Here is a 25,141-nt window from a genome sequence, read left to right on the forward strand (position 1 = left end):
GTGTGTTTAGATAAACTTGACATCCAGTTTCTTCATAACATGAAAATATGATCACACCTACAAATGCTGTCTTGTACTGATAAAAATATATGTTGCACAAGTACATATGCGGCGGTGTAGAGGGCACTGGAGCTGCAGGGGCCCCCAGCAGGTGAGCATAAATTAAACAATAATAAGACAAATCAAAAAGGCTCTCCACTCCACCTCTTGCAGTGAGGCTCCAGAGTTCTGCGCTATGCCAGTGTGCATGTGGTATGCAATTGTGTGGACCTGCAATTTCCCTTGTGTGATCCTAGTGCCTTTTTAATCCAACATTGTACAGTCCAACTTTATAAGTAATATGTTTAGTAGTCTTTATCAGCAGTCAAGGCTGCTCACAATTAAAGAGGCTAGTCAATTAATTTCAGGCAGAATTAGGCCATACAGGGAGAAACTTTAATCGGCACTTTTTAATTTCTTTATGACAAACATAAGTAGCATGCATTGTTTCATCATCACACAGACTATTTAATATTGCAAGAAGAAGAACACTAAAGATAACACTGTTGTGCCTAAGTGGCTGATGCTGGTACTTGGGACAAAGTGGCTGCGTTATATTTTCTGAACAAACTCACAACGTCTTGCAAAAAAAAAAAGCATGTGCTGTGAAAAGTGTTGTCCACCCCCCCGCAGCAAGTGAGAAACCGATGCAGAGCAATGAATCATTTATAGTATCGAATAACTGTCATAAGTATGACTTATCAGGGGACATGTAAGTGAGTAGGAAATGCCCACGGGCAAGCGAGTAATGGAGAGAGTGCAGGAGAGTCAGAGCATTGAGCTTTGACTGGGACTCACTGGAAGTTTCGGTCTTACCATTAACATGTTTTTAGAAATGTAGAGAATGATGGTTTTTTCAAATGCTGTATGTTGGCTTATAGTCACTTGGCAACTGCTCTGATCACAAGTGTTTAAAACACACAGCAAGTATAAACATGAATGAGCAGACATTAAAAAAAAAAATCGACAAATATGATGTTTCAGTTTATTAGGCAAGTAAATAAAATCGTTACAAAAGCCCTCTTTTCAGGTTCAGAATCAGGTTACTCTGCAGTGGATGTGAACCAAACTTTATATAAATATCCAGGATGTTACACAAAGGACAAATTTAAGGTCTGGTCATTGTGCTTGCAGATAAGTGCATTACAAGTCAATCTGTACAGCTATTATATTACAACTTTTCAATAACCAACAACAAGACCCTATTCAACATGTGCTGTAGAGAGTATTAGTTACCATCTTCCGTCTGCATTGAAAGAAGGCATATTTAATTCATGAAAGTGGTCCCTTTATATGATTAACACATTTAATTATAGCAATAATGCTTTGATGTTTCTTAGCTTGAAATGATATGCACTCTCTAGTGCCTGATTTGCAGAATTTTTAATGATATTAGATCGACACTTCTCTGACATCACAATGGTGGGGACATCAATGTAAGCAGATCTTCTCTTATGGACAGTTCATGACAACAATGTACAATTCCTCTGAGTATAGGATGTGCTAACCTCCTTTACCTTTTGTTCCCTTTCTCTTCATGGTGTCAGTTTCTGCATCTTCTCTCATTACAAAGAACTCGGGTACATGGGCCCAGGTATAAATATGTAGTTCCTCCACTTAGGCGCATTTGGATCTTCAACCTGTACACTTAACAACGGCTAGAAGAGACTATACGATATGGTAAGGACCATCAGCCGACTCACTGAAGAGTCGTATTCATGCAGAGAGGGTCACAGCGTCAATTGTGCAATAAGACAGGAAGAAACACTTTAATGGCAAATTACATTATGCTGTTCTATCATCTTTCCTTTGGAGAAAATGTCTTTTTATAGCTAAAATATTGTGTTTTTTCCTTTAATATAGACTGTCAATGGTTTTATTTCAATTTGCAGCGTGAATGCATTTCTGTCCATGTTGGCCAAGCTGGGGCACAGATTGGCAATGCATGCTGGGAGCTTTACTGTCTGGAACATGGGATCCAGTCAGATGGGCAGATGCCCAGTGAACAGGACACTGGAAGAGGGGACGATTCCTTCAACACCTTCTTCAGTGAGACAGGATCAGGAAAACACGTCCCACGAGCCATATTCGTTGATCTGGAGCCCACGGTGATTGGTATGCCTTTAAACATGAGTCGCACTAAAACAAATGTTTTTGCATTTGTAAAGATGGGCAACTTGTGAATAATATAAATAATAAAGGTCACTGTAATGAACAGTGACCTTTAAATGTGTAATGTGGCACATTTAACAGGAAAATATAATTGATGTATGTTGATTGTGTTCTAATGTGTGAAAACGGGTCATTTGTGGACACTAGAGCAATGCATTATGTGACAGAAACTCAGAACTCAGAATGGTATCGCTTTTCATGAAGTGACGGGAAGGTGCTCCCCTCTCCTGTCATAAACAGACGAGGTGCGTACAGGCACATACCGTCAGCTCTTCCACCCTGAGCAACTCATCACTGGCAAAGAAGACGCTGCCAACAATTACGCCCGTGGGCACTACACCATTGGAAAAGAGGTCATCGACTCAGTCCTGGACCGCATACGCAAACTGGTATGAAAGCTAAATACCTTGGGCTGGATCTCAGTCTCACTGAGGATCTCAGTTTCAAGAGATTCAGGACTGCAGTCTAGTCTCTACCCTTTTCTATCACACCCTTTTTTGACTCATCACTTATTTACCAAGTGGAATGCTTCTAAAATGTTCTGTAGATGTTAATGGTTATAATAATGTTTTCTCTGTATTCCTTTTATGGCCCAGGCTGACCAGTGCACTGGTCTCCAAGGCTTCCTGGTGTTCCACAGCTTTGGTGGAGGTACTGGTTCTGGTTTCACCTCCCTGTTGATGGAGCGCCTCTCTGTCGACTATGGCAAGAAGTCCAAGCTGGAGTTTGCCATCTACCCAGCTCCCCAAGTGTCCACAGCAGTGGTAGAGCCCTACAACTCCATCCTGACCACCCACACCACCTTGGAGCACTCAGACTGTGCCTTCATGGTGGACAACGAAGCCATCTATGATATCTGTCGCAAGAATCTGGACATTGAGCGTCCCACTTATACCAATCTTAACAGGCTAATTGGCCAAATAGTGTCCTCCATCACTGCTTCTCTGAGATTTGATGGGGCTCTGAATGTGGATCTGACAGAGTTCCAGACCAACTTGGTGCCCTACCCCCGCATTCACTTCCCTCTGGCCACATATGCTCCTGTGATCTCTGCTGAGAAGGCCTACCATGAACAGCTGTCTGTTGCAGACATCACCAATGCCTGCTTTGAGCCCTCCAATCAGATGGTGAAGTGTGACCCTCGTCATGGTAAATACATGGCCTGCTGTCTCCTCTACCGTGGAGATGTTGTACCTAAAGATGTCAATTCTGCCATTGCCTCAATCAAGACCAAACGAACCATCCAGTTTGTGGACTGGTGTCCCACTGGTTTTAAGGTTGGCATCAACTACCAGCCTCCCACTGTGGTTCCTGGAGGAGACCTGGCTAAGGTTCAGAGGGCCGTGTGCATGCTGAGCAACACCACGGCCATCGCTGAGGCCTGGGCTCGCCTGGACCACAAGTTTGACCTGATGTACGCCAAGAGAGCCTTTGTGCACTGGTATGTGGGAGAGGGCATGGAGGAGGGAGAGTTCTCAGAGGCCAGAGAGGACATGGCAGCCCTGGAGAAGGACTATGAAGAGGTGGGCACTGACAGCGTGGGAGAAGAGGACGGAGAGGGCGTTGAATTCTGAACATGTCTTATGTCATGCCTTCTCAGATTTCAGAAACTAATAGGGAAATCAGTGGGTCCTAGATGTTACAGAAGACATAGTAGTACATACAATATGCTAATTTAGTCTGTTGTGAATGGAAAAAAGGGGTAAAAACGATTTACATATTTATGTTAATAACAAATTAACATAAATACATCGTAAACATTGTAAAAGTCACTGCCCTCTATTACAATAGATACACAAGCAAGCAAACACTTTCTAAACTTATTTCATGGTGGTATTTGTTATAGTGTCTTGTATATGGCAATAAATATGTAATTTCTGTAGTATTTATTACTAAATGTCAACATAAACCTAGAGGCAAACAGGTCCTCCTAAATGGGGAAATTTCCTTAGTGTAATTTTAGACCGCAAAGGTTTACAGGAGCACAGGAACATTTTTCACCATGATACCCTTCCCTTTCACGTTGTAAACATGATAACACATGCATTGACTGCTAGGACTGGGCTCGCTTTCACCATGGTGCACCTGCAAGAGTTCATGGGCACCAGTGTGGGAAAATAAATAGTGCTTGTGTCATTCATGATCACTCTACTACACAAATTAAACTCAGATGAAAGATCGGCCTTTGTGATCCCTCACGTCCTTAATAAAGAGGACCACTGTGTGTTCACAGAGAATAAGCAGATCATTATACTGCAGACCATTGTATCATGTAGGATACATTCTCTGAGTAGATGACAAAGCACCTTTGTAAGTTGCTCTGCATAAGAGCTGCAAAATGCCAAATATGTAAATGTCCCTGTCAATTATACTGAGCTGTTTGCTTCACAAGGGTACAGATCACTCAACTCGAACTAATAAGCTGTATCTCTTCTTTTGCCTGTTTTTGCACATGGACAAGAGATTTTCACACATAAGCATATGCTATAATACTATACATTATATTCAAGGGTACAAGAGCTTTTGTAAATTCTCAAGAGTTCTCATAGCCTTCCAAGGTCAGTTCAAGATGGTGTGCTTTCTGGAATCCTTCAGAGTCAGAGAGCCTCTGCACATGTTCAGAAGCAGAGGACAACTTGCAAAGATTATATTGTTCTGAAGTCCAATCATCGGTAAGACTTTTCTAAACAAACTATTCTGAGCAAAACTTTCCCCGTCACAGTTGCAGTGAAGCTTTGACACTGATGCGTGCACTACTTTAATGCTTATTGTTTAAAATTCCTCTCAAACAGTTTAGCACACTCCAGTCAGTAAAATGTCCAGATGGGTTTTTGCACATGCAGATCTCCCCAGAGGGAGAAAAGCCCTGCCTCTGTAAGGAGGACAGCCTTTTTTTTTTTTTTTTGCATAAATGTCTCTGTCGCACCAACAGGAGATCCAGCTTCCTGCTTCCTCCCTCCCTCTCTCCCTCCCCCACTATAAAAACCCCACCTCTCCCTCTCTTCTTCACAACTGCCTTCTCTTTCCGAACCCTCGAATCGGCCTGAAGGAACATCTGTGAAGATGGTAAGTGCTGACGTAGATCAACTCTTACCAGCGATCTTTTAGCATACTATGGAATTAAATTCAGTAAAGTGTACATTCATTAGCGTGATTTAACTAATGAGGGACAAAGATATGTGATTGCTTCTAATTTGTGAAGTTTGGGAATATCCTTGCTTTGAATATTTAGCCTGTTAGATTTACATTAAGATGAATAAACTGAACTATTTGCTGACATTAGTTTACTAAAGGTTTAGAAGCAGAAAGCATGAGGACGGACTTGCTGTCTGGGCACAGAGGGTACGCCTCTCTTATATCGAGGATGTGGCTGAGGCCTTCTAAGCCAAATCACAGACGCTACCACCAATTCTAGCAGGAAGCCCCAGAACTGACTTCCCCACTTCTAGATTGGCAACTCTGTTTCATTTGGTTCCTCAAAGCCAAAAATGACCAGTTAGCCATCTCATAAAAATCCAGCAGCAGGGAGAACTTGTAAAGATAAAGAATGCATTCAAGTCTCTTTATGACATCCACAAAGGCCGTTGCAGTAGATGAGCTCATGACTGAGACACACACCGGAGAGACTGGATCAGTGTGGAATAATGGATATGTCTGTTCTGGTGAAGCGGCTGTGGCGAGATATCTCTGCTTGTTACACAAAGGAGGGTGTGCAGCTGAATGAGGCAGGGAAGGGGGTGGAGTGGAGCCTGCCCTCAAGGGAACTGGGCTATTTCCTCTCTAGTACACTACGCTGTGAGTTGGCCTAAGCACAACATGCAAAAGTACAGTGGCTTAATGGGACAGAAAAATAACCGGTAGATAAGAATGGTAAAGTTAAGCTCTAATTTGAAATGCAACAGACTGAGGCCCATACTAAATAATTGGATATTAAAGCCAAGAATGGTAAAGAAGGCACGGGTGTCCAATAATGAGGACAAGGCAATTGATGTATTCTTATACCAGGGTACACTATTTAGAGCAGATGGAATATCTGGAGCAGAAGGTTCCTAGAGTGTTAATGACAGAGAGTTGGAGAAGCACATTAGACTTCCTCTTTAATATTATGCAAAGAGAGCATCATAATATTTATAATTATTTGTCTCCTTATGAACTGTGAAGTAATATTCCATGCTTAATTCTCTTATGTACTTTTGTAGCGTGAGTGTATCTCTATGCACGTTGGCCAAGCTGGGGCCCAGATGGGAAATGCATGCTGGGAGCTTTACTGCCTGGAACACGGGATCCAGCCAGATGGGCAGATGCCGAGTGACAAGTCTATCGGAGGAGGAGACGATTCCTTCAACACTTTCTTTAGCGAGACAGGCGCAGGAAAACATGTCCCACGTGCCATTTTTGTAGATCTAGAACCAACTGTGATTGGTAAGATAACAAAGTCTACTGAGAAAACTCAGTGAATATTCCAGTATTTCAACATGATGCAATTTTGTCTATTTGTTGACTCGTTTAACTAAGTGATGCTAACTGGATAATTGTCATACACAGACGAGGTACGTACAGGTACATACCGTCAGCTCTTCCACCCTGAACAACTCATCACAGGCAAAGAAGATGCTGCCAATAACTACGCCCGAGGACACTACACCATCGGAAAGGAGATCATCGACTTGGTGTTGGACAGGACCCGTAAACTGGTTAGGTTTCATTATTTTCAAATGTACATTATGTACATTGTATCTACATGACATGCCTAGTGGCGGTGCCAAATGTTAATTGCATTGAATAACTAACAGAATATAAGATAAAAATAGCATAAAATTACAGTAATTTCACCAAATCACAAACAAATCATGCATAGAAAATGTAACAAAATATATATATATATATAAACCCCAAATCACCTCTCCTCCCTACAGGCTGACCAATGCACTGGTCTTCAGGGATTTCTCATTTTCCACAGCTTTGGTGGAGGTACTGGTTCTGGCTTCACCTCCCTGTTGATGGAGCGCCTCTCTGTCGACTATGGCAAGAAGTCCAAGCTGGAGTTTGCCATCTACCCAGCTCCCCAAGTGTCCACAGCAGTGGTAGAGCCCTACAACTCCATCCTGACCACCCACACCACCTTGGAGCACTCAGACTGTGCCTTCATGGTGGACAACGAAGCCATCTATGATATCTGTCGCAAGAATCTGGACATTGAGCGTCCCACTTATACCAATCTTAACAGGCTAATTGGCCAAATAGTGTCCTCCATCACTGCTTCTCTGAGATTTGATGGGGCTCTGAATGTGGATCTGACAGAGTTCCAGACCAACTTGGTGCCCTACCCCCGCATTCACTTCCCTCTGGCCACATATGCTCCTGTGATCTCTGCTGAGAAGGCCTACCATGAACAGCTGTCTGTTGCAGACATCACCAATGCCTGCTTTGAGCCCTCCAATCAGATGGTGAAGTGTGACCCTCGTCATGGTAAATACATGGCCTGCTGTCTCCTCTACCGTGGAGATGTTGTACCTAAAGATGTCAATTCTGCCATTGCCTCAATCAAGACCAAACGAACCATCCAGTTTGTGGACTGGTGTCCCACTGGTTTTAAGGTTGGCATCAACTACCAGCCTCCCACTGTGGTTCCTGGAGGAGACCTGGCTAAGGTTCAGAGGGCCGTGTGCATGCTGAGCAACACCACGGCCATCGCTGAGGCCTGGGCTCGCCTGGACCACAAGTTTGACCTGATGTACGCCAAGAGAGCCTTTGTGCACTGGTATGTGGGAGAGGGCATGGAGGAGGGAGAGTTCTCAGAGGCCAGAGAGGACATGGCAGCCCTGGAGAAGGACTATGAAGAGGTGGGCACTGACAGCGTGGGAGAAGATGAAGAAGGAGAAGAATACTGAAGAAAAATAAAATGCCCTCATTGGAGAGGTTAATTGTTTTATATGAAACAACATTCCATATCCCTATGGCAAATGGTCTGATATGTTTCTATAACTGATTTTGAAATAAAAAATAATTGAAAAAGAAATTACTGGAGTAGGTTATATTTCTACATGGACACTTATAATTAGGCTACTCTCATTAGAAACTTTAGAGAGGCCACATTTAAAAACTTTATGTAATTTTACTAGTTTATCTAGTTTACATCTGGTCAGGTCAAATTTACATTTAAAAATAAAGAATGAAAAAAAAATGCAAAAGGTTTGCATTGTTTGGATGAATTAAGATTCATTCATAGAACATAATTAAGATGAATGCTAACCAAGATAAAGAGTTATGTTAATAAACTATGCTGTTCAATATTATCCTTAACCTATTGCATTTCGCCATCTAGTGGCTGAAAGTGTGATACGAAAAATGCCGGGTACCTTATTCTATGCTGTATACATAAATATGAAATGTTATAAAAATCCCAATACGAAAGCGTTTATGCGGCAAGTGGGCAGTATATCCTAAAAATCTCATTCATAATCTTCATTTAAAATCCCTCTCGATTTAGCAACAATATAGCACTCCTAAATACTTAAACTCCAAGGTTGATCTTTTAAATGCCCCCACTATAAGGTAGATATAATTCAAGAACAAATACTAATAAATGTGGACAAAGACGATGATGAAACCACAAGTATCGTACTTAAAATAGTTCCTAAAACAAAACAGTAACATTCGAAAAACGAAGAAACTTCGAAGAATATTTTTAGATTAGCGTCTACTGTAGAAGTGGGCGGAGGCAGTGACGTAACAAAACACTGGCGAGTTCTGGACGTTCTATTTTGTTTCCTTACGTTTGCGTGGCTGATTGTGACGTACCGTGGCCAAGAGGAGGCGGGCGAGCGCCGCGGGGACAGATATAGAAGTGGGGAATAACCCCGAGTCCGGTAATGAGGCTCGACAGGCCTGCACGGGGAAGCGTGACAAGCCAGCCGAACTGGCCAGTCTGCGTGTGTCGTTGAAAGACGGTCGGGCAGACCGTGTGAAGGATCCGCCTCTTCAGGGTCTGGGGGGCGAACTGTCACGCCGCGCATTCCCGTGACTTTACCGAAAGAATTCATTCCTATTTACAGAGCACCGCTCCTCCTGGGTGGATACTTCTAAACAAGGTAAACGCTCCCTCTCGCTTTATTTTGTGAGTCGTGTGGGCCGATAGAGTGTATGTCGGACGTCTGTTGCTGCTCAATAACTATCCGGGGTCTAGGTTAACATGTATCAGGATGACAGCCGGCGGGTAAAAGCACTGCAGCTGTCAGTTACCATATGGTCGAAACAAATCGCGAAGTTTGAGCTAGAAATAACAGTACATTGTATCTGGCTTCCAGCGAACTCCACATGCTGACACACATTTGCATTTGAGGCAAATACAATCGTAATTCATTTGCTACAGTTTGTGGGGTCCGCATCAACACTAACTAATAGTCATTAAAACAAGTCCTACTTGGATGCGGTTGTTCTACCGTGTACGGCTGGAGAGAACTCTGCCACGACTCTGTCGTTCGGTCAGACATTTTTAAGATCACCGTGTTGTGGAACAGATCAGCTGAGGGCCTCAACAAAAGTAAATAAATAAAATCAACAGTCAAACATAACTATTTATAACAATTTGAACACCAACAACAAAAAATGTAATTTGATATATAATGTAAAGTCATATTATAAAAGTTGTGTGGCACAGTGATCACAAAGACGCGTTGTGTTTTATCTTTGATATGTAATCACTCATTCTGAGAGGCTAAGCTCATTGAGAGGTCAGAGACAACAAACCAATATTATTTTCCCTTTTGTCTTGAGGTCAGTAGGGACAGTGAGGAGAGGAAGACATGGTGGACTATTATGACATTCTAGGAGTGTCACGCAATGCCTCTCAAGATGACATCAAAAAAGCGTAAGTTCTCTTCCACAATATAGTCAATAAATCGGTTGTTTGGACCAGCTCTCATTTTATAGGCAGCTATGCAGGATGAAGACGTGTCCTGCCGAGCTGCTGCTCGCTTTGTCCAGATCTGTAAAACAGTAGAGCAGCAGTAGTGTAGTCATTTCACTGTGAAACTGAAGGCCTGGAAGTATTGCTCAATACGTCTGTATTACACTTTCCACTATTTTAGGCCATACTTGAGCCCTGACCCATGCAGAAAAACAAATGGGTGGTGTATGGGTATTGAATATAATAGTGGAGTATAATCGCTGTGTTTCATGGTATAGCTACACAGATGGCATGACTCAGCACATTTCCCTTTTAAAAATTTCATGAATCGGCATTATTTACACAGTGGGCTAATGTCCAGTCTTGGCCCAAACATCAGGTTCCTTCTGTCCGGTTGGCCTCCAAATCCAGTTCACTGCCGAATTTAATGCTGTCTGAACCCTTGACCTTGGGTTTAACTCTAATACTTGGATCAGAAATGCCTATGTTCGTTAGAAGAGGCCAAGCTGATAGCAAACCGGTTCTGTCAAGATACACACTCTAAAATCGCATTGTTGCAGTCAAACCTGGTATGCTCATTTATATATATATATATGTGTGTGTGTCTGAATGTGCATGCACATGAACATATGTAAATGTAGTTACAGGAAGCAGGCTTTGCGGTGGCACCCAGACAAGAACCCGGACAACAAGGAGGAGGCAGAAAAGAGATTTAAGGAGATCGCAGAGGCCTATGAAGTGCTGTCAGACAGTAAGAGTGTGCAGATTTCCACGTTCTCAGTCCCGTTTGCATGGCTTTTTTTGTGTGTACCTGCACTAAGGCACTGTTATATTTTTGCATTTCCAAGGAAGCAAAAGAGAAGCATATGACACTTATGGCAAAAGTGGCATGCCGAGATCAGGTGAGGAAGCGTTTGTTGTTGTTATTATTGTTGTTGTTGTTGTTGTTGTTGTTTTTAAATGACTATGCCTCACTGGTTACAGTTTCAAGAAGTATCCTATTATGGTCTTGTCACCTTTTCCCAAGGTTCCGGCGGCAGTGGCTCTTTTCCAGATGACTTCCCAGGATTCACCTTCACATTCCGCAGCCCAGATGAGGTGTTTCGGGAGTTCTTCGGAGGCCAGGATCCGTTTGCCGACTTCTTTGGTTAGTCAGTGGGAGTTGACGTGCGCTTCCACTCTGACTGCCAATGCTGGTTCCTCTGGGTCACATTTTCCCTCACGCCTACAGCTTGTCACGTTCTCCCAAGCCCTGCCCGTTCTGCAGCGTCCCACTCGGGGCTGTGTGTGTCCTAATGACTGTCTCTCTTTCCCCTACTCATGCTCTCGCTCCCTCTGTGTCTGTCCGACATGTGCTAGATGATTTCCCGTTTGGAGGCATGCACAGCTCTTTTCGTGGTCACCATGGCTCCTCCAGGCTCGGGACCAGTCGGTTCTTCTCATTTCCCTCAGCAGATGGTGGGAACCTTTTCCATTCTGTACCACATGCTCAAATGCAATCTATGGGACAGTTTGTAACAGCAAGTTTCATCTTATTACAAAGCTCAATGATTTATTAAACATTCCATGAATTCTGTGAACAGTAGTTGGCTCAGGAGTCCAACAACAATAGATTGTTGGCAGGCCCATTTATTTTCTCAGTGTACATTTTAAATTATTCATTTTAAAGCTTATTTAGCGACCTAATGCCGTTCATGTGTAATTTACAAGGGAATTCCGCTTCTGTGTATCTGGTCTCTTGTTAATTTACTGATTTAACTTTCATCACTTGGAAAGAACTACAGTCCTTCTCTTTCATCTGCAGTTGACTTCACGACTTTCTCGTCTTCCTCAATGGGTGGCACTGGAGCGGGTAATTTTAAGTCTGTGTCCACATCCACCCGCGTCGTTAATGGAAAACGCACCACCACCAAAAAGTCAGTCCACTTCTCTGTGCACTCCCCTAATGTAGTGACCTGATATTGCTACATTTATTGTTGCTTATCAAAACTATACAAATGTATTTTTCCTTTTTAAGCTAAATGGACTTATAATAAGATTTAGGTAGGGTTTTTTTCAGTGTCATTGATTTAAGATTAGAAACCTAATAATAGTAATGAATATTTTAACCATGAATTAACAGAAATGAATAGTTTGAGTAATGATGCTTTTGTGTACTCTTTGCAAAATGCCATATGTGTGTGTGGGTATCTGTGGATCAACGCTGCTAAAGTTCTGTTTGTTATTTGTACTTCTAGGATCAGAGAAAACGGTCAGGAGAGGACAGAGGTTGAGGTGGACGGGGTTCTGAAGAGTGTCCTCATCAACGGTAATTCTAACCGAGCATCCGTTCAGCTGGCCGTGTAGTCAGTACAAGAATGTGCTGGTTTACATCTGGTCAGGTCAATTACCTAGATCCTTACTTCCCTAACCTTTTATCAGCATAACGGGTTACGGTGCACATGGCAACGTGTGGGTGTGGTGTGTGGGTGTTTGCTTTCCTGTTCTCAGGTGTGGAAGACGAGATGGCCCTGGCTCTGGAACTCAGTCGTAGGGAGCAGCCCAGCCAGCCTCAGGGGCTACCGCTCCCAGAGCAACAGCTCCCCCCGAGACCCGCCGGCTCCCACCTGGCCAATCATGGCACCCGCCGCTCCTTCAGCTCTGACCCCTTCTTCCACTGTCCTGGCACGAGCGAGGAGGAGGAGGACGAAGACCTGCAGATGGCACTGGCGTACAGTCTGTCGGAGATGGAGGCTCAGCAGCGGGCGGCTGCTTCCGCCCAGGATATGATCTCAGGTGCCAGGGAAGGGCGGGGCGATCTGGCCCGGCGTGGCCGAGGAGGGGAGGGGAGGGATGTCGCTCACGATGGGACGGATGACTCGGCACACAGCACGCCTTCATCTCCAGATGATGAAGCAGGCAAGGGGTCAGGGGAGCCAGAGAGGAGTGCCATTGTTGTCAAGGACAGAGAGGGCAGAGCGCCCACAGCCAATGGGACGGCAGTATTGAAAGGCCGGAAGAAGTGTCGCTGTGTGGTGTGTTAGGGTGTGCGGAGGGGCGGGGCAGGTCAGACACCGCATTACTCAGTCCTGCATGATATCAGTGTTAACCCTTTGTAGGGCTGTTGTGGTGTTCTCTAATCCCATAGCAGTGTTGTGCAGTACATTGACTAATCCCACTGCCTGGTGTTGCAGAAGTATACCACTGTAATATGAGGACTGACTTTTTTTTCTTTTTTGTTTTTGCTTTCTTGCTTTCTTATTGGTGCTTTATCGTGAGAAATAGAGGACTGGTGCCCATAATAGTTTGTTAGAGAAGGTAGTTCACCCAACAGCTCATTTTTGATTAAGTGCTATATTATGCCTCAAAAGTCCCGCGTTATGCCGTGAGCAATGTACTGAAGCCACGCGAAGCCAATCATATACAGCTGCACGTGACCTGTTGGTGGTTCATGCTTAGATCTTGTTATCTGACAGACGAGCAGATAATGTTTGTCACTTTATCATTGTTTAGTACATCTTTCATCCCTGATACATTGATGGTTGAAGCCTACAAGGTCTTGAGTAATGAAGTCACTTAAGATTTTGGAGGCTAAAAGTATTGATCTTAAGACTCCTGCGTCAGACTTGTACGTGGTACTTCTGACTCGGTCTGAAGGAAAGCAGTATGCAGTTTTTGGGGAAGCTGTATTCTGGTCATTGTTTGGCCATGGCACTGTTTGCTTTGAGGTCTGCTGAATGTGGAGAGATTTTCAGGTGCTCAAATCGATGCTACTCTGAAGCATGTTGTGCCCAATTACACAAAGAGTTGGCGGCGGCTGTAAAAAACAAAAGTAATGGGATGATTACATTGTGCCTGGAGATATTTCATCTCAGTTAATGCTGCACATCAGAACCATGTGAAGATAGTCGCCCTCTTGTAATCTGGTTACAGGCAAACATGACAAACTAGACTCAACTCTTTCATTTCATTTGCAGATAAAAAAGAGGTAAAGGGAGAATTTGGAAATGACTTTGTTGCTAGTTTAACATCAGAATGAATCCAAGGATTTGCTCGGTGCCTTTGCTGTGTGGGGGTGCGGGTGCATGGCTGGGACTGTGAATGCTATATTGGTTTGCCGTTTCATGGTTGCTACCAAAGGAATTGTGTGCGCTTGTCCATTCTTTATTAGGAAAATGGATATCAGATTTAAAATATTTCTAAAGACAGTACATTTTTAGTCAATTGTACGATTAAGAAAGTCAGATCAGTTCTTGTGTGCTATGGGCAGAATGTAAAGCTCCATATCCGACAGGTAGAAAAGCACATTCTGTTTGCAAATAGGGCACAGCTTCTTTTGTCACTGGCAGTTTATTTCATGCCATATTTTTATATCAGCAACATTTTTTTAAAAAGCACAGTATGTATACTTAGGGGTTTTGTTTGCTTATTCTCATAAATATCACGTGAAGAGTTTATATTATCTACAAGCATCGGAACAGTGTTTAAAGCTGATTTTAGCCATTGTTTACTTGGACTTGTCAACACTAATAGGACGAACAATAAATGTCCGAGCACCAGTCTGATGATGAGCACTCCTTCTTACAAAATGTGTCATTTTGGTTACCATTTTTCACTCCCTTTCATTACCTCGTCACATTAACAAGGCCTGAAATTGCTTCTGTTTCACTTATGTAATTTTTATAAGAATGCAAGTCACAATAACTGATCTTCCTATTACCGGCTGGGTTTGAAAACGGTGACGCTACATTTTTATGTACATTGAGGCTAGAATTTCTACCTCTGTCTCTCCTCCTCTCAGGATTGGCTGGCCTGACTGAAACAATCAATTTCAGAGTAACTTCTCAAAATGTTTTCACGCTACACATTATTTGTCTTGTATCTGACCATTTTACTTTTCTCCCTGTGGTGCTGGCATGGTCTCTGCTGTCCTCGTTAGTTTCCGTTCCGACATTGCTCGTGTGTCGTGTTCATCTGCATATGTGTCTGATCTTCGTATCCTGGTCTGATTACCTGACTCCCTTTCCCTGCTTTTGCAGAGTCTGACTTCCAGGCCTTCACGGGCTGACTGCTCACCACCCCCTCACTCCTCTCTCCCTGAGGTAAAGCTTAGTCTAGATAAGCATTAGACCCTCTACTGTTCATCATGTGTACAGTTCATCCCTAACGCTAGACTTCCCATCGCTGAATACTGCAGGCTAGGTGTTGACCGCCCTTGTCCGGGATATTAATATTCCTGGAACAGTCTAGGCTCTAGACTCCCTGCATTTAGTTTTAATAAGTGGCAGTATTTTAAATTTCCATAATTTCTAATAGTCTTCATTTGATTTATCAGTGAAAGGGCTGCTTACACCTACTGTATACAATAACGCAATACCATTCAATTTACTTACAAGGCCTAATAGCAAGGCTGTTAAGAGGATGGTACTATGGTTAGGTGAATGCATTCAGTCACCTTTATTTTATGACCGTGTAGTGGTACTCGCCATAGCATCACAGCGGTGTTGGCGTGTCGTGTGGCTAATGAGTAGTGGAGGTGCCGGGTAGGCCACTAACACCTCATCTCCATCCGTGTGCCCTCAACAGGTGAAGAGCTCCGAGGTGCTCTGCCTGCCCTCTGGCTATCCTGCTGCTCAGACTCTTTTCAAAGTTTTATTTGGAAAAAAAACCAACAAAAAAAAAAAACCCAACAACCTCGCCCACACACAACATGGCGACACAGGTCAATATATGTGTGAAGGTCAGCATGTATGCGTGAGTGTGTTTGTGTGTGCACGCACATGTGCGTGCGTGCGTGCGTGCGTTTGTTTATGCATGTGTGTCCAAAGGTCTAAAGGCAGCACTGGAAATGCATTTTATGATTTTATGTTCAGAACATCTAAGGCTCGTCGAAGCTAATTTGTAAAATGCTACCGTGTGTCTTATGGAGAGAGGTACCGGATGGCATTTTGAATCGTGTTGAGTGTTACTGATGTAATGATATGGCACAAAATGCTATATTTAAAATGATATATTTAGTCATTCAAGATCAGAAAAATTATGATAAAGGTTGAATATTTGTTCAAAGGGTTTTCATGTTTTTATTTAAACGGACACACATCCCGACTGACATGCAGGCGGGCCCCGGTGCGCACACACGCCGTGTTTCCAAAGCTGCATCCCACCAAGCTCTTTTGGAGACCCAACTGGACTGCACTGATCTGAGATGCACCTGTCGCCATGCCAACAGCCTCCTGCTCCGTTTCCGGCTCTGGCCGACACTGGAGGCCTCGGGACAGGTCCGGTCCAGAGTCTCCTCAAGTGGTTCACTTAATTTCAGTCCTGTGATTCGACTTTTAGACAAAAACAGCAGCAACTCTAGCAGAAAATGTTCTTACCAAACCATATAATGTGCATGTGTACCATGCTCTCTCACAATCCAGAGCCAGTGCTCCTCGACCTGAAGCAGCCAGTTTGGACAGCTGCTGCTATGTAATTAAGGCTTTCAAAAGCTCAGGATGACACACAGAGAACACGAAGATCCCACAACCTCCATGTTGCTACACCACACCACATTTAATTTCAAATAACTGAAAAATTATAGTTATATATTTCTTTTTTTTTTTTGTAGAATTTTCTACAGATTTGCTACAGGAATAAACAAGTGGACTTGTCAAATAACTCTTTACAATAAAATCACACAACAAAAGGCTTCCACAAGTCATAAAGAACATGAAGAAAAGCACGCATGTTGAGCGATGGGTATATCACTTTCATGTTTGATGCACTAATCAGACACTACATTCCTCCAAAAGTAATCTTCTTGTGTTCAGACCATTGGCAATACCCCCCAGCAGGAAAACCAGCTATGCTCAAATTTGCCACATTGAAACCTGATCTGTTTGTGTCTGCACCTGAACCTCTGATTACCTCATTACAAAAGCTGTGCCGTTTGGACCCAGCACACAGCGGTCACTGTTGAAATGATTTTGTGCAGCCTTCCCTGTACTTGTAGTAAATAAGGCCATGGTCAGAAATGCATTAGAAAATGTCACAAACATGGTATTGTTCAGATAATAGCTTGTGAGCGCGTGTGTGTGTGTGAGTGAAGGGAGGCAGTATGAAGATTGGCAACCCAGCGTGGTGCAGGGTGGCTCACTGTGGGAGGGCTTTCAGAATGGCATTCACTTCTTCAGCCACTGCGGTGAGGGCAAACTCAAACTGGTCCTGCACAGAGCGGAAAACAAGAACCTGTGTAGCTATACTCAACGAGCGCACACACATACGCAACAGTAACAACGCCGACCAACAGCAGAAGGCTGCATACCTTAGTGCGCACCATATTTGGTCTCTGGTCACGAATGTGTTCCAGCGTTGCAGCAATATCGATCTCTTTCACACCTAAAAGCATGTTCGGGAGACACACGGTACGTTTAAAATAAGCCCCACTGGAGTGGGGACTGTGAGACTGTGCACACTGTGTACAAACCTTTGGCCATGCGGTTCAGGACCATGTCTATTAGAATATAAGTACCAGTTCGTCCAGTTCCATCGCTGCAAAACAAATGTGTTCAATCACATGCCTTAAATAAGAAAAATGGTAAGAGTAAAACTCTGCCCTCTTGAGATTCAGATTGGTAGTACAGTTGTTTACCTGCAGTGCACAATGATTGGGCAGGATCGGCCGCGGTAGCACTTATTCACTTTCCTGAAAAGAAGGGAAAAGGAAAAAAAACAAAACAAAGGCCAGGCAAAAAGCAAAGATTAAAACAGGCTGAGCAGAGAGTGTGTTCGACAGCCACATGCTGCTTTCTGTGGTATTATCAAAAATGTCACATCCTTTTTCACTCTGAGCGATTCGACGTGTCACATGAAAGCAGGAGTTTAGAGAAGCGCAAGAGCACGGATGTCACAGCTGCATTATTAGCTGCCTTGTTTCGAAGGGGTGAGGAAGAGGAGGAGGGGGGGGGGGGGGAAGAGGGAGAGGCGATGGAGCATCTGCCCAGGCTTGTTCCTGCTGCACTCACACCTACCAATGATCATTTTTGTGACTATGCAACTGGACCCAGACTACTAGCTGCAAATCACAAAAATGACACTGGGAGGTGTGCAACGTTCAGGAGCACACCAACCTCCATCAGACTCAGAGAGAGAGAGAGAGAGAGAGAGAGAGGGAGAGAGAGAGACAGAGCGCAGACAGGGTGTGGGGGTGTGGGGGAGGGGTGAACATAAACCCAGAATGACCCCAAGTGCAAAGGTAGTAAGGGGAGAGGAAGCCCGTCTTCAAAGGGCTTTGGTAGGGCTTGAGGAACACAGTGAAACGGGAGCCATAGAAGGAGGAAGAGAAAATAGAAAGGATTGACTTAGGACTTTGTACTAGTTCATAATGGCGAAGTTTACGTGTGCGTGTTTGTGAATACCCGACAGTGCTATCGGATATGCGCCGATTTCAGCTGTTGCAATACCTGCGAAAGTCCAGCAGAGGGCGTGTGGAGGTGGGAATGCCCTGTGCGGGCCAGCCGAGCAAGTGGAACTGAGTCAGCGTGCGCGTCTCCTGTGTCTGCACGTTCTTTAGGTAGAAGCTACGCACCAGGAAGTCCTTACACCAAATGTGCTCTGACACGAGGTTCACCTGAGAGTCACAGTTGAAGCCCAGACAGAAGCATAAAAACCATATGATGCCTGCCGTTGACACACAAATGCTTGGACCAAGATGGAGACACATCAGAACCCTGTTTGTGCTAAAATATAGCAGGGCCCCGTTTCCCAAAAATAATTATACTGTTAAGATCTTAAATGGGATTACATGTTATATGTTGGCCTTGGCTGGTGGTGTGTTGAAAGCATGGTATATGGATTGCTTCTACTAATCTGAATCAGCCTGGTTTCATTTAGGTAGTATAATTTGTATCAATACAATAAATGTAGTACCATCCATAATTCGATTAGTTTGCATTGTTGAACAGATCGTGGGCTTTGTATATTAAACAATTATATTTGATGTACATAGTGCCAGAATTACTTAAAACGATTAAGAAGATGTTATAGAATGGTATGGAAAGGTAAAGCCTGGCTTTATGTATAAAAAAAATGCATGTAAGTGACTCCGTATAATGTAGTATATATATCCAGAAAAGTAATCCAGAAAATCCAGGGCAAACTAGGTCAGTGTGACTGAAGTTTTCACCTCATAAATGTTGTATAAAGACGATCCTTCATCAGGCCAGTATCGTTCACACTGCTGTTCTCCGTCCTCTACGAGAGCAGTCATCATCACTATCACTGTGCATCCGTTCTCCCACACCATCTACAACACACATGCAGTTAAAATAGATGCCCACCATAAGGAATGCTGAGAATATGCACTGCGTGACTAACAGGACTCCTGTTTATGGAAAGCGATTCTCTGAACTAAAGAGTTAATTTTTAACCACTGAACTGTGACTCACCTGCCAGAAATCGGCAGTGGTGTGTGACAGGGGGCCTTGGGTTGCAATATAGGCCGGCAAGCGAGGGTCATGGTCTATCTGTGGAAGAGAAAGGAGATATTCTGGCAGTCCGATTAAATTCACTACCTCCATTTCCTGCTTTTTTGGTCTAAAACTACTTTCAATATGTTTCATGTACATCACATCTCAGTGTGCATCTCAAATCAATTTGTAATGCAACTGAGACTGAGTGAGAGATGCTCTTACTATAATGCTGGCGTTGATGTAGTCCTCTCTAGCAGGGTTGGTCTCTGGCTTCAGCTTCAGCCGGGAGTGGTCATCTGCAGCGGAAAAACACAGCCTTGAGCAGCCATCAACCCTCACTCTTCCCAGTTTTAAAGCCATATTTACAAATTTCAAGGAGCCGAATTAACCTTAGTTCACGGACACCGAGCACTACCACGCTTGTGCATAATATCACGCCAGCAGACCAAGCACAAAGGAGAGAGAGAGAGAGAGAGAGAGGAGCAAGGCCCAGCCTACACCTTACAGGGCACGAAGTCAGGGTGGCGGTTCTTCTCCAGGTTGCGCTCACTCTGGGCGGTGGAGACAGAGCTGGGCTCAGCCTGGTAAGAGCACAGAGCCTCCCACTCCTTGAGCAGACGGTCTTTGTTCTTCAGGTGGTCCTCCATGTACGCCTGAGCAAACAAGGGAAGCGAAGCCACCTGTGAGAGCCGGCCCTCAGGTAACATTCATCTGACCGTCACCTACACCTGTTCGCACGGCCGATACGGTCGGCGATAGTGGTTAGGAAAGGCAACGGAAAACAACATGTTCACGTGTAACCTAAGCATAAAAAGCAAAGAACAATCTTGAATTTATGCATTTGCTAACTTGCATCGCATCTGACCTCCACTGATGCTTGTGTACACTTTATTAGCCAATGCTGAACCCACCGCGTGCACAACAGGACTACGCTCAGTGCACGGAATCTGTGGATTCGGCGGTTTTAATGGTTCACTGTAAACGCTCCTGTTTTCCTGTGCTGTCATTGGTTACGGAGGGAATGCTGTGAGGGTGGGATTGTCCTCTACCAGGATCATGTGTCCGGTGGAGATGTCCATGTTGGACTGGGCGGGTTCCTCGCTCCAGGACGGCGTGCTACTGTGAGAGCTCGGGCTGTGCTGTGGCCCGTCGCTGAACTGCGACGACACGCTGCTCACCCGGGATGTGTCCGTACCTCTGCGCCCGCCCGGCTCCGCCCGGCTGAACGATGACTTTGCTGCCATGTGCTGCCGGCACAGCTCCTGGGACATGCGCGCGCACACCAATGCACCAAATCACTCCTGTGGTTCAAAGCACAGCCTACATCTCTGCAAAATTACTGAGGCTTTAGAACTACATTCTGGGTTATGTTAAATTAAGGTTTTCTCAATTTTCTCCCATTTTCAGGGTTTTGCAGGGTTTTGTTCTCCTACCTGGTAGTCAAAGTGGGTCTCAGTGCCCGCCTCAGGGCCCAGTCCCAGCTTGCCTGAGGCTAGCTGCCGGGCGTGGTGGCGCAAACAGGTGATCGCCAAGGCGACCAGAACCACCACACTGACGCACGCCATGGCGACCATAGTGAGGACCAGTCCGCGTGAGCCATCGCCGATCCGCGTGGCCTGGGGAATCCCACGACCCTCACTCCTCTGCGTAAAGATGCAGAGAGCAGGACAGAGAGACCACAAACACACACAAAAAAAACAACAACAGATGTTCAAATTAACTGCAACTACTAATAATGAAACATTCAAAATCAAATTTTCAAAGTTCAGTTTAATCTGCTCCATGGCACATGTACATTTTTTACACGTATACCTTTTTAAAAAAACAAACAAAAACAAAACAAAACATAACAGCCATTCACACTTGACCAAGAACTAAATGAGTCCTGCAGTGGGACATCAAAGGCCTAGCGCAGCCTGTCTGCAGGGCCAGTGCAGAGGAGAGAGGTCAGGCAAGGTGCTGGCTTTGGGTGGTCTCTCTGGCGCTGTTAACGCCATCTCTCCCCCACACTCTCCCTTTGTCTCCTTTGTGTCTCCGTCTGTTTGTGTAAACAAGCCGGATGTCAGCACCATCATCAGCAACTAATTACCCGGGCAACCCACACAGTAGCACACAAGCAGACACGCGCGCACTTTCTGCCACGTGCCAGCTCTCCGAAATAATTAGAGAATGTCACCTGCCCCCACCCCTTTGCATAATTACCAACAAGTAAACAATTAAGGAGACCCATCCCCCAATGCAGGGTTAATCACCCAGAGGAGATCTCTTACATTCATTTACTCTCTTCTGATCACTCTGCCACTCACTCTCTCTCTCTCTCTCGCTCTCTCTCTCTCTCTCGATACTCTCTCTCTCTCTCTCGATACTCTTACTGATTCTCTGGCAGTGAAGAAAGGACAGACAGAGAGAAAGGTAAAAGTGTTCAGCTCCCAAGCCTCCAACCCCTGCCTGTTGATGTTGCCATGGTGTCTGGGAGCCTCAGCAGGGGAGAACAGGCCCGGGTGCTGCCATGGCAACAACAGAATGCTCTGTGTAATCCACAGCCATCAGGGAGAGCTTTGGGGGGGGGGGGGGGGTCTGGACAGGGTGAGGAAGAGGGCCAGGAGAGGACAGGACATGAAAAAAGAGGAATAGCAATGATTCAGTCATTAATTATTAAACAAAATGCACCGTTGAATAGAAATAAAGAATGGATAAAAGAATATTAAGTGAATTTAACTAGCTGCTACATGTCATACAAATTTAAGGTCACGTATATTAAATCGGCAGAATTGTGCTGGTGGGATTGTAGATGAATTGTAGATGACTTTTCAATATCAGGTTTAAAAAAAAATAAAAATAACTAAGGCAAAAACATTTAGTCAGTGCATACTCTAGATCAACGTGTCACTAATCCCATCCAGTCCTATCTAGATAGCAGATGGTTAAGATTGACCAGCTAAAATAATGCACATAGATTAGATTTTTTTTTTGATGTACGAGAAAATTTACTAAATGCACACAAAAAAATGCCTTCAGAGTGTTATACCAGGAGATTTTAACACCACAGAGAAATAACACTTTTAATATACATTCAGCATTACTCACTGGATAAAACTGAAATGAAAAAGGGCTTTAACTGAACGCGCGTGTAAAGCAGCTGTTTCACTGAACCCCCTTTGGACCAGCGAGACACTGCAGGGTTCGGGGTGTGCTGAGTTAGCTTTGAGGGAAAAGTGTGAATACATCCTTCTGTCTCAGCACAGAGACATGGAGACACCCCCAGGTCCTCTCATTCCTCATGTTTTCTCCGCCTGAGTCTCTGTCCTCCTTCATTGCTCCCCAAGTTAGGGCGCTTTCTCTTGAAAGGCCAGAAGAATGTTCCGGAGGGTGGACGTGGGGGGGGGTGGTGGTGGTGGTGGTGGTTGTGGGGTGTGTGTGTGTGTGTGTGTGCGGGAGGGGGTAGCTGGGGGTGGCCAGTGTGCAACTGGATGGAGGAACAATTGTCGGGGGTGGGGGTGGGTTGGGGGTGGGGGGGGGGGGGGGCGCCACACCTGCTACTCCAGAGAGGCCCCCGAAAAGGAAGAGTGACAGGCTTTCAGAATGGAGAGGGGGGAGCAGGGAGGCGCAGGGAGGAAAAATGAGCTGGTTTAAGACAGGAGCACAAAGGCCCCCCAGGGTCCGAGAGGGCAAGGCGGAGAAACGAGGAGGCAGCGAGGGGAGCAGGAGAGCAGAGGCCAGCGCAGGGGTGGAAGTAGCGAGACCGCAGTCACAGAAGGGCTGAGACAGGGGAAGAGGAAAGGCTTTGGAGAGAGCGATGGAACAGCACACCCCGGCTCCCTACTCAGATAAAGCGCTCAGAAAGTGGTGAACTATATGTGTCGCGTGTATTCAGAGCATGCACTGCATGCAAACACAGTTTGTCCGTTAGAGATAACGTCTGTTCCTTGAGAAATGGAGAATAATAAGATGGGTCCCAGGACCCCTAAACCATCCCCCACAACCTCCTTTGACCTCAACCGAGCCCTTTAACCTCAGTCACAGAAAGAATACACCCACACCCGCATATGAGCATTTGTGTCCGTGTGTGTGTGTGTGTGTGTGTGAGAGAGAGAGAGAGAGAGAGAAAGTGCGTGTGTTTTGGGTGATTTTAGGGGTTAAGATCACACGGAGCATCACTATCTGCATCACAATAGATAAGCGGGTGCAGAAATCGCGCGTGGGCCATCTTTCATCTTTCAGAGGGTTCATAAAATCTAACGTAAAATCCCCACCAGTAAGCAGGTTGTGATTTCTCTTCACCCTTTTGCAATTCAAGAAGCCATTTCACCATTTTGGCTTTTCTGTAATCTTATAGAATCTCCAAAAGCATCTGCTGCAGTGTTGTCCTGGACCTGAGTCAGAGCCTCCTTAAGGCCTGTACTATGTGGATAAAGACACTCTTATCTCTTAATAAAATACCATTTTGCTTTTTTGCGCCCCCCCCCCACTCCGAACACGTATCCTTCACATTAAATGGTGTAAGATGCCACACATACAGCTTTGAGAATATGCCTCAATGCAGTTTACTACACAACCTTCTGTTGACTGATATGTTTGGACTATAGCGTTACATGGTTCATTGAAAATATTAAAAAGTGCATTGGCTAACAGCGATGACTAGGAGTGAAACTAGAGACCAACAAGTGTGACCATATGCCTTAAGCTTCTTACCACCTACATATAATCAGTGTGCTGATTCTGGAGTGAAAACCCACATAAACCCAGTGAACTACAGGGCATCTGCAACAGCTACAAACACATTACATCATCTCACTCATCCAGACTGCACAGCCATGTTACCACAGCAACAAATCCACCTGACATCACCATGAGATAGTAAACCAGTGCTCAACAAAAGTGTTTAATTTCAAATGTGTAAATACACATGCACGTGCACGCGCACACACACACACACACACACACACACACACACACAAAACGCATGCACACACACACACACACACACACACACACACACACACACACACACACACATCAGCCCCAGTGTCTAAAGCATTACGTTAATAAAACAAAGCAGGCTGCCTGCCATATGGTAAGTTTAAAAATTGCATAATTCACCTTTTTGTTGAGTTTCACTCCCCTCTAATAATGTTTTGCAATGTTACCCAGTGCAGAAAGTGAGCACATCAGGTAGTGAAGGTGAAATCTGAATACATTTTTGAAAAATAGAATAGTTGTAAAATGTATCAAAATATTTTAAAAGCACACACAAATAAAAAACATTGCATCGCCTTATGATGAAAGTCATTTCACCATTAATCTGTATATTTATTCATAATGTTAAATAGTATGATTTGGTTCCACACTTTTAGATAAATAAATAAATAGATGGATAGATAGATAAATAAATAAAGGAAACCCAGAAAGTGGATTTTCTGCATCATTATTATTACAAGTGAAAAAACCTGTAAACGGAAATACCAACATGTAAAAGCCAACTAATTAACCTACAATTCATGAAGGCGCGCTGCAGCGCCCAACTAGTGTAATAAATCAGGGTAAAGGAGGAGGAACTGTTCTTGCTTCTTTTATAGATCATTTATGACTC

The 25,141-nt window shown here is 44.4% G+C and overlaps 3 protein-coding genes across 7 annotated transcripts in view; 2 read left to right on the top strand and 1 right to left on the bottom strand.

Annotated features, from left to right (window-relative positions):
• The first annotated feature begins 1,014 nt into the window (after positions 1-1,014).
• Positions 1,015-8,208, top strand: LOC113584284 (tubulin alpha chain-like). Of its 3 annotated transcripts, none has more exons than XM_027021095.2 (4): positions 1,015-1,035; positions 1,932-2,154; positions 2,452-2,600; positions 2,808-3,785. In XM_027021095.2, exons 1-4 carry the CDS (start codon positions 1,015-1,017, stop codon positions 3,783-3,785), a joined length of 1,371 nt encoding a protein of 456 aa, XP_026876896.1. The 3 variants fall into 3 exon arrangements, with proteins under 3 accessions (XP_026876896.1, XP_035379747.1, XP_035379746.1); XM_035523854.1 differs by lacking the exons at positions 1,015-1,035; positions 1,932-2,154; positions 2,452-2,600; positions 2,808-3,785 and adding exons at positions 5,179-5,277; positions 6,411-6,633; positions 6,757-6,905; positions 7,128-8,208; XM_035523853.1 differs by lacking the exons at positions 1,015-1,035; positions 1,932-2,154; positions 2,452-2,600; positions 2,808-3,785 and adding exons at positions 5,294-6,006; positions 6,411-6,633; positions 6,757-6,905; positions 7,128-8,208.
• A 788-nt stretch (positions 8,209-8,996) lies between these two features.
• dnajb2 (DnaJ heat shock protein family (Hsp40) member B2) lies at positions 8,997-15,784 on the top strand. 3 transcript variants are annotated; one of them, XM_027021096.2, is made up of 11 exons: positions 9,002-9,302; positions 9,993-10,081; positions 10,762-10,871; positions 10,969-11,022; positions 11,148-11,267; positions 11,480-11,578; positions 11,925-12,036; positions 12,358-12,428; positions 12,611-12,895; positions 15,139-15,201; positions 15,686-15,784. In XM_027021096.2, the coding sequence occupies exons 2-10, from the start codon at positions 10,017-10,019 to the stop codon at positions 15,165-15,167; spliced, it is 945 nt and encodes a 314-aa protein (XP_026876897.2). In that variant the 5' UTR covers positions 9,002-9,302; positions 9,993-10,016; the 3' UTR covers positions 15,168-15,201; positions 15,686-15,784. The 3 variants fall into 3 exon arrangements, 1 of the variants encoding a protein (XP_026876897.2); XR_003411399.2 differs by having other exon boundaries at positions 8,997-9,302; positions 9,988-10,081; positions 12,611-15,201; XR_003411398.2 differs by having other exon boundaries at positions 8,997-9,302; positions 12,611-15,201.
• ptprna (protein tyrosine phosphatase receptor type Na) overlaps positions 15,730-25,141 on the bottom strand; it is a 23,986-nt gene continuing 14,574 nt past the window's right edge. Inside the window, exons 13-23 of the mRNA XM_027021092.2 lie at positions 20,985-21,194; positions 20,601-20,813; positions 20,057-20,204; positions 19,774-19,847; positions 19,528-19,605; positions 19,266-19,385; positions 18,544-18,710; positions 17,733-17,786; positions 17,568-17,632; positions 17,406-17,479; positions 15,730-17,305 (exon numbers count right to left, since the gene is read on the bottom strand). Of these exons, the coding sequence (XP_026876893.2) occupies positions 17,234-17,305; positions 17,406-17,479; positions 17,568-17,632; positions 17,733-17,786; positions 18,544-18,710; positions 19,266-19,385; positions 19,528-19,605; positions 19,774-19,847; positions 20,057-20,204; positions 20,601-20,813; positions 20,985-21,194 (1,275 nt within the window). The 3' untranslated portion in view covers positions 15,730-17,233. The remainder of the gene's footprint in view (positions 17,306-17,405; positions 17,480-17,567; positions 17,633-17,732; positions 17,787-18,543; positions 18,711-19,265; positions 19,386-19,527; positions 19,606-19,773; positions 19,848-20,056; positions 20,205-20,600; positions 20,814-20,984; positions 21,195-25,141) is intronic.

Source organism: Electrophorus electricus, chromosome 2 (genome assembly GCF_013358815.1).
Source record: "Electrophorus electricus isolate fEleEle1 chromosome 2, fEleEle1.pri, whole genome shotgun sequence".
NCBI lineage: Eukaryota > Metazoa > Chordata > Actinopteri > Gymnotiformes > Gymnotidae > Electrophorus > Electrophorus electricus.

Coding starts and splice junctions, on each gene's coding strand:
- LOC113584284 (XM_035523853.1), top strand. CDS start 5,932: ATGAGGCAGGGAAGGGGGTGGAGTGGAGCCTGCCCTCAAGGGAACTGG. Junction 6,634..6,756: donor TCTAGAACCAACTGTGATTG/GTAAGATAACAA, acceptor TGTCATACACAG/ACGAGGTACGTACAGGTACA. Junction 6,906..7,127: donor TGGACAGGACCCGTAAACTG/GTTAGGTTTCAT, acceptor TCCTCCCTACAG/GCTGACCAATGCACTGGTCT.
- dnajb2 (XM_027021096.2), top strand. CDS start 10,017: ATGGTGGACTATTATGACATTCTAGGAGTGTCACGCAATGCCTCTCAA. Junction 10,872..10,968: donor CTATGAAGTGCTGTCAGACA/GTAAGAGTGTGC, acceptor TGCATTTCCAAG/GAAGCAAAAGAGAAGCATAT. Junction 12,896..15,138: donor CGCCCAGGATATGATCTCAG/GTGCCAGGGAAG, acceptor CTGCTTTTGCAG/AGTCTGACTTCCAGGCCTTC.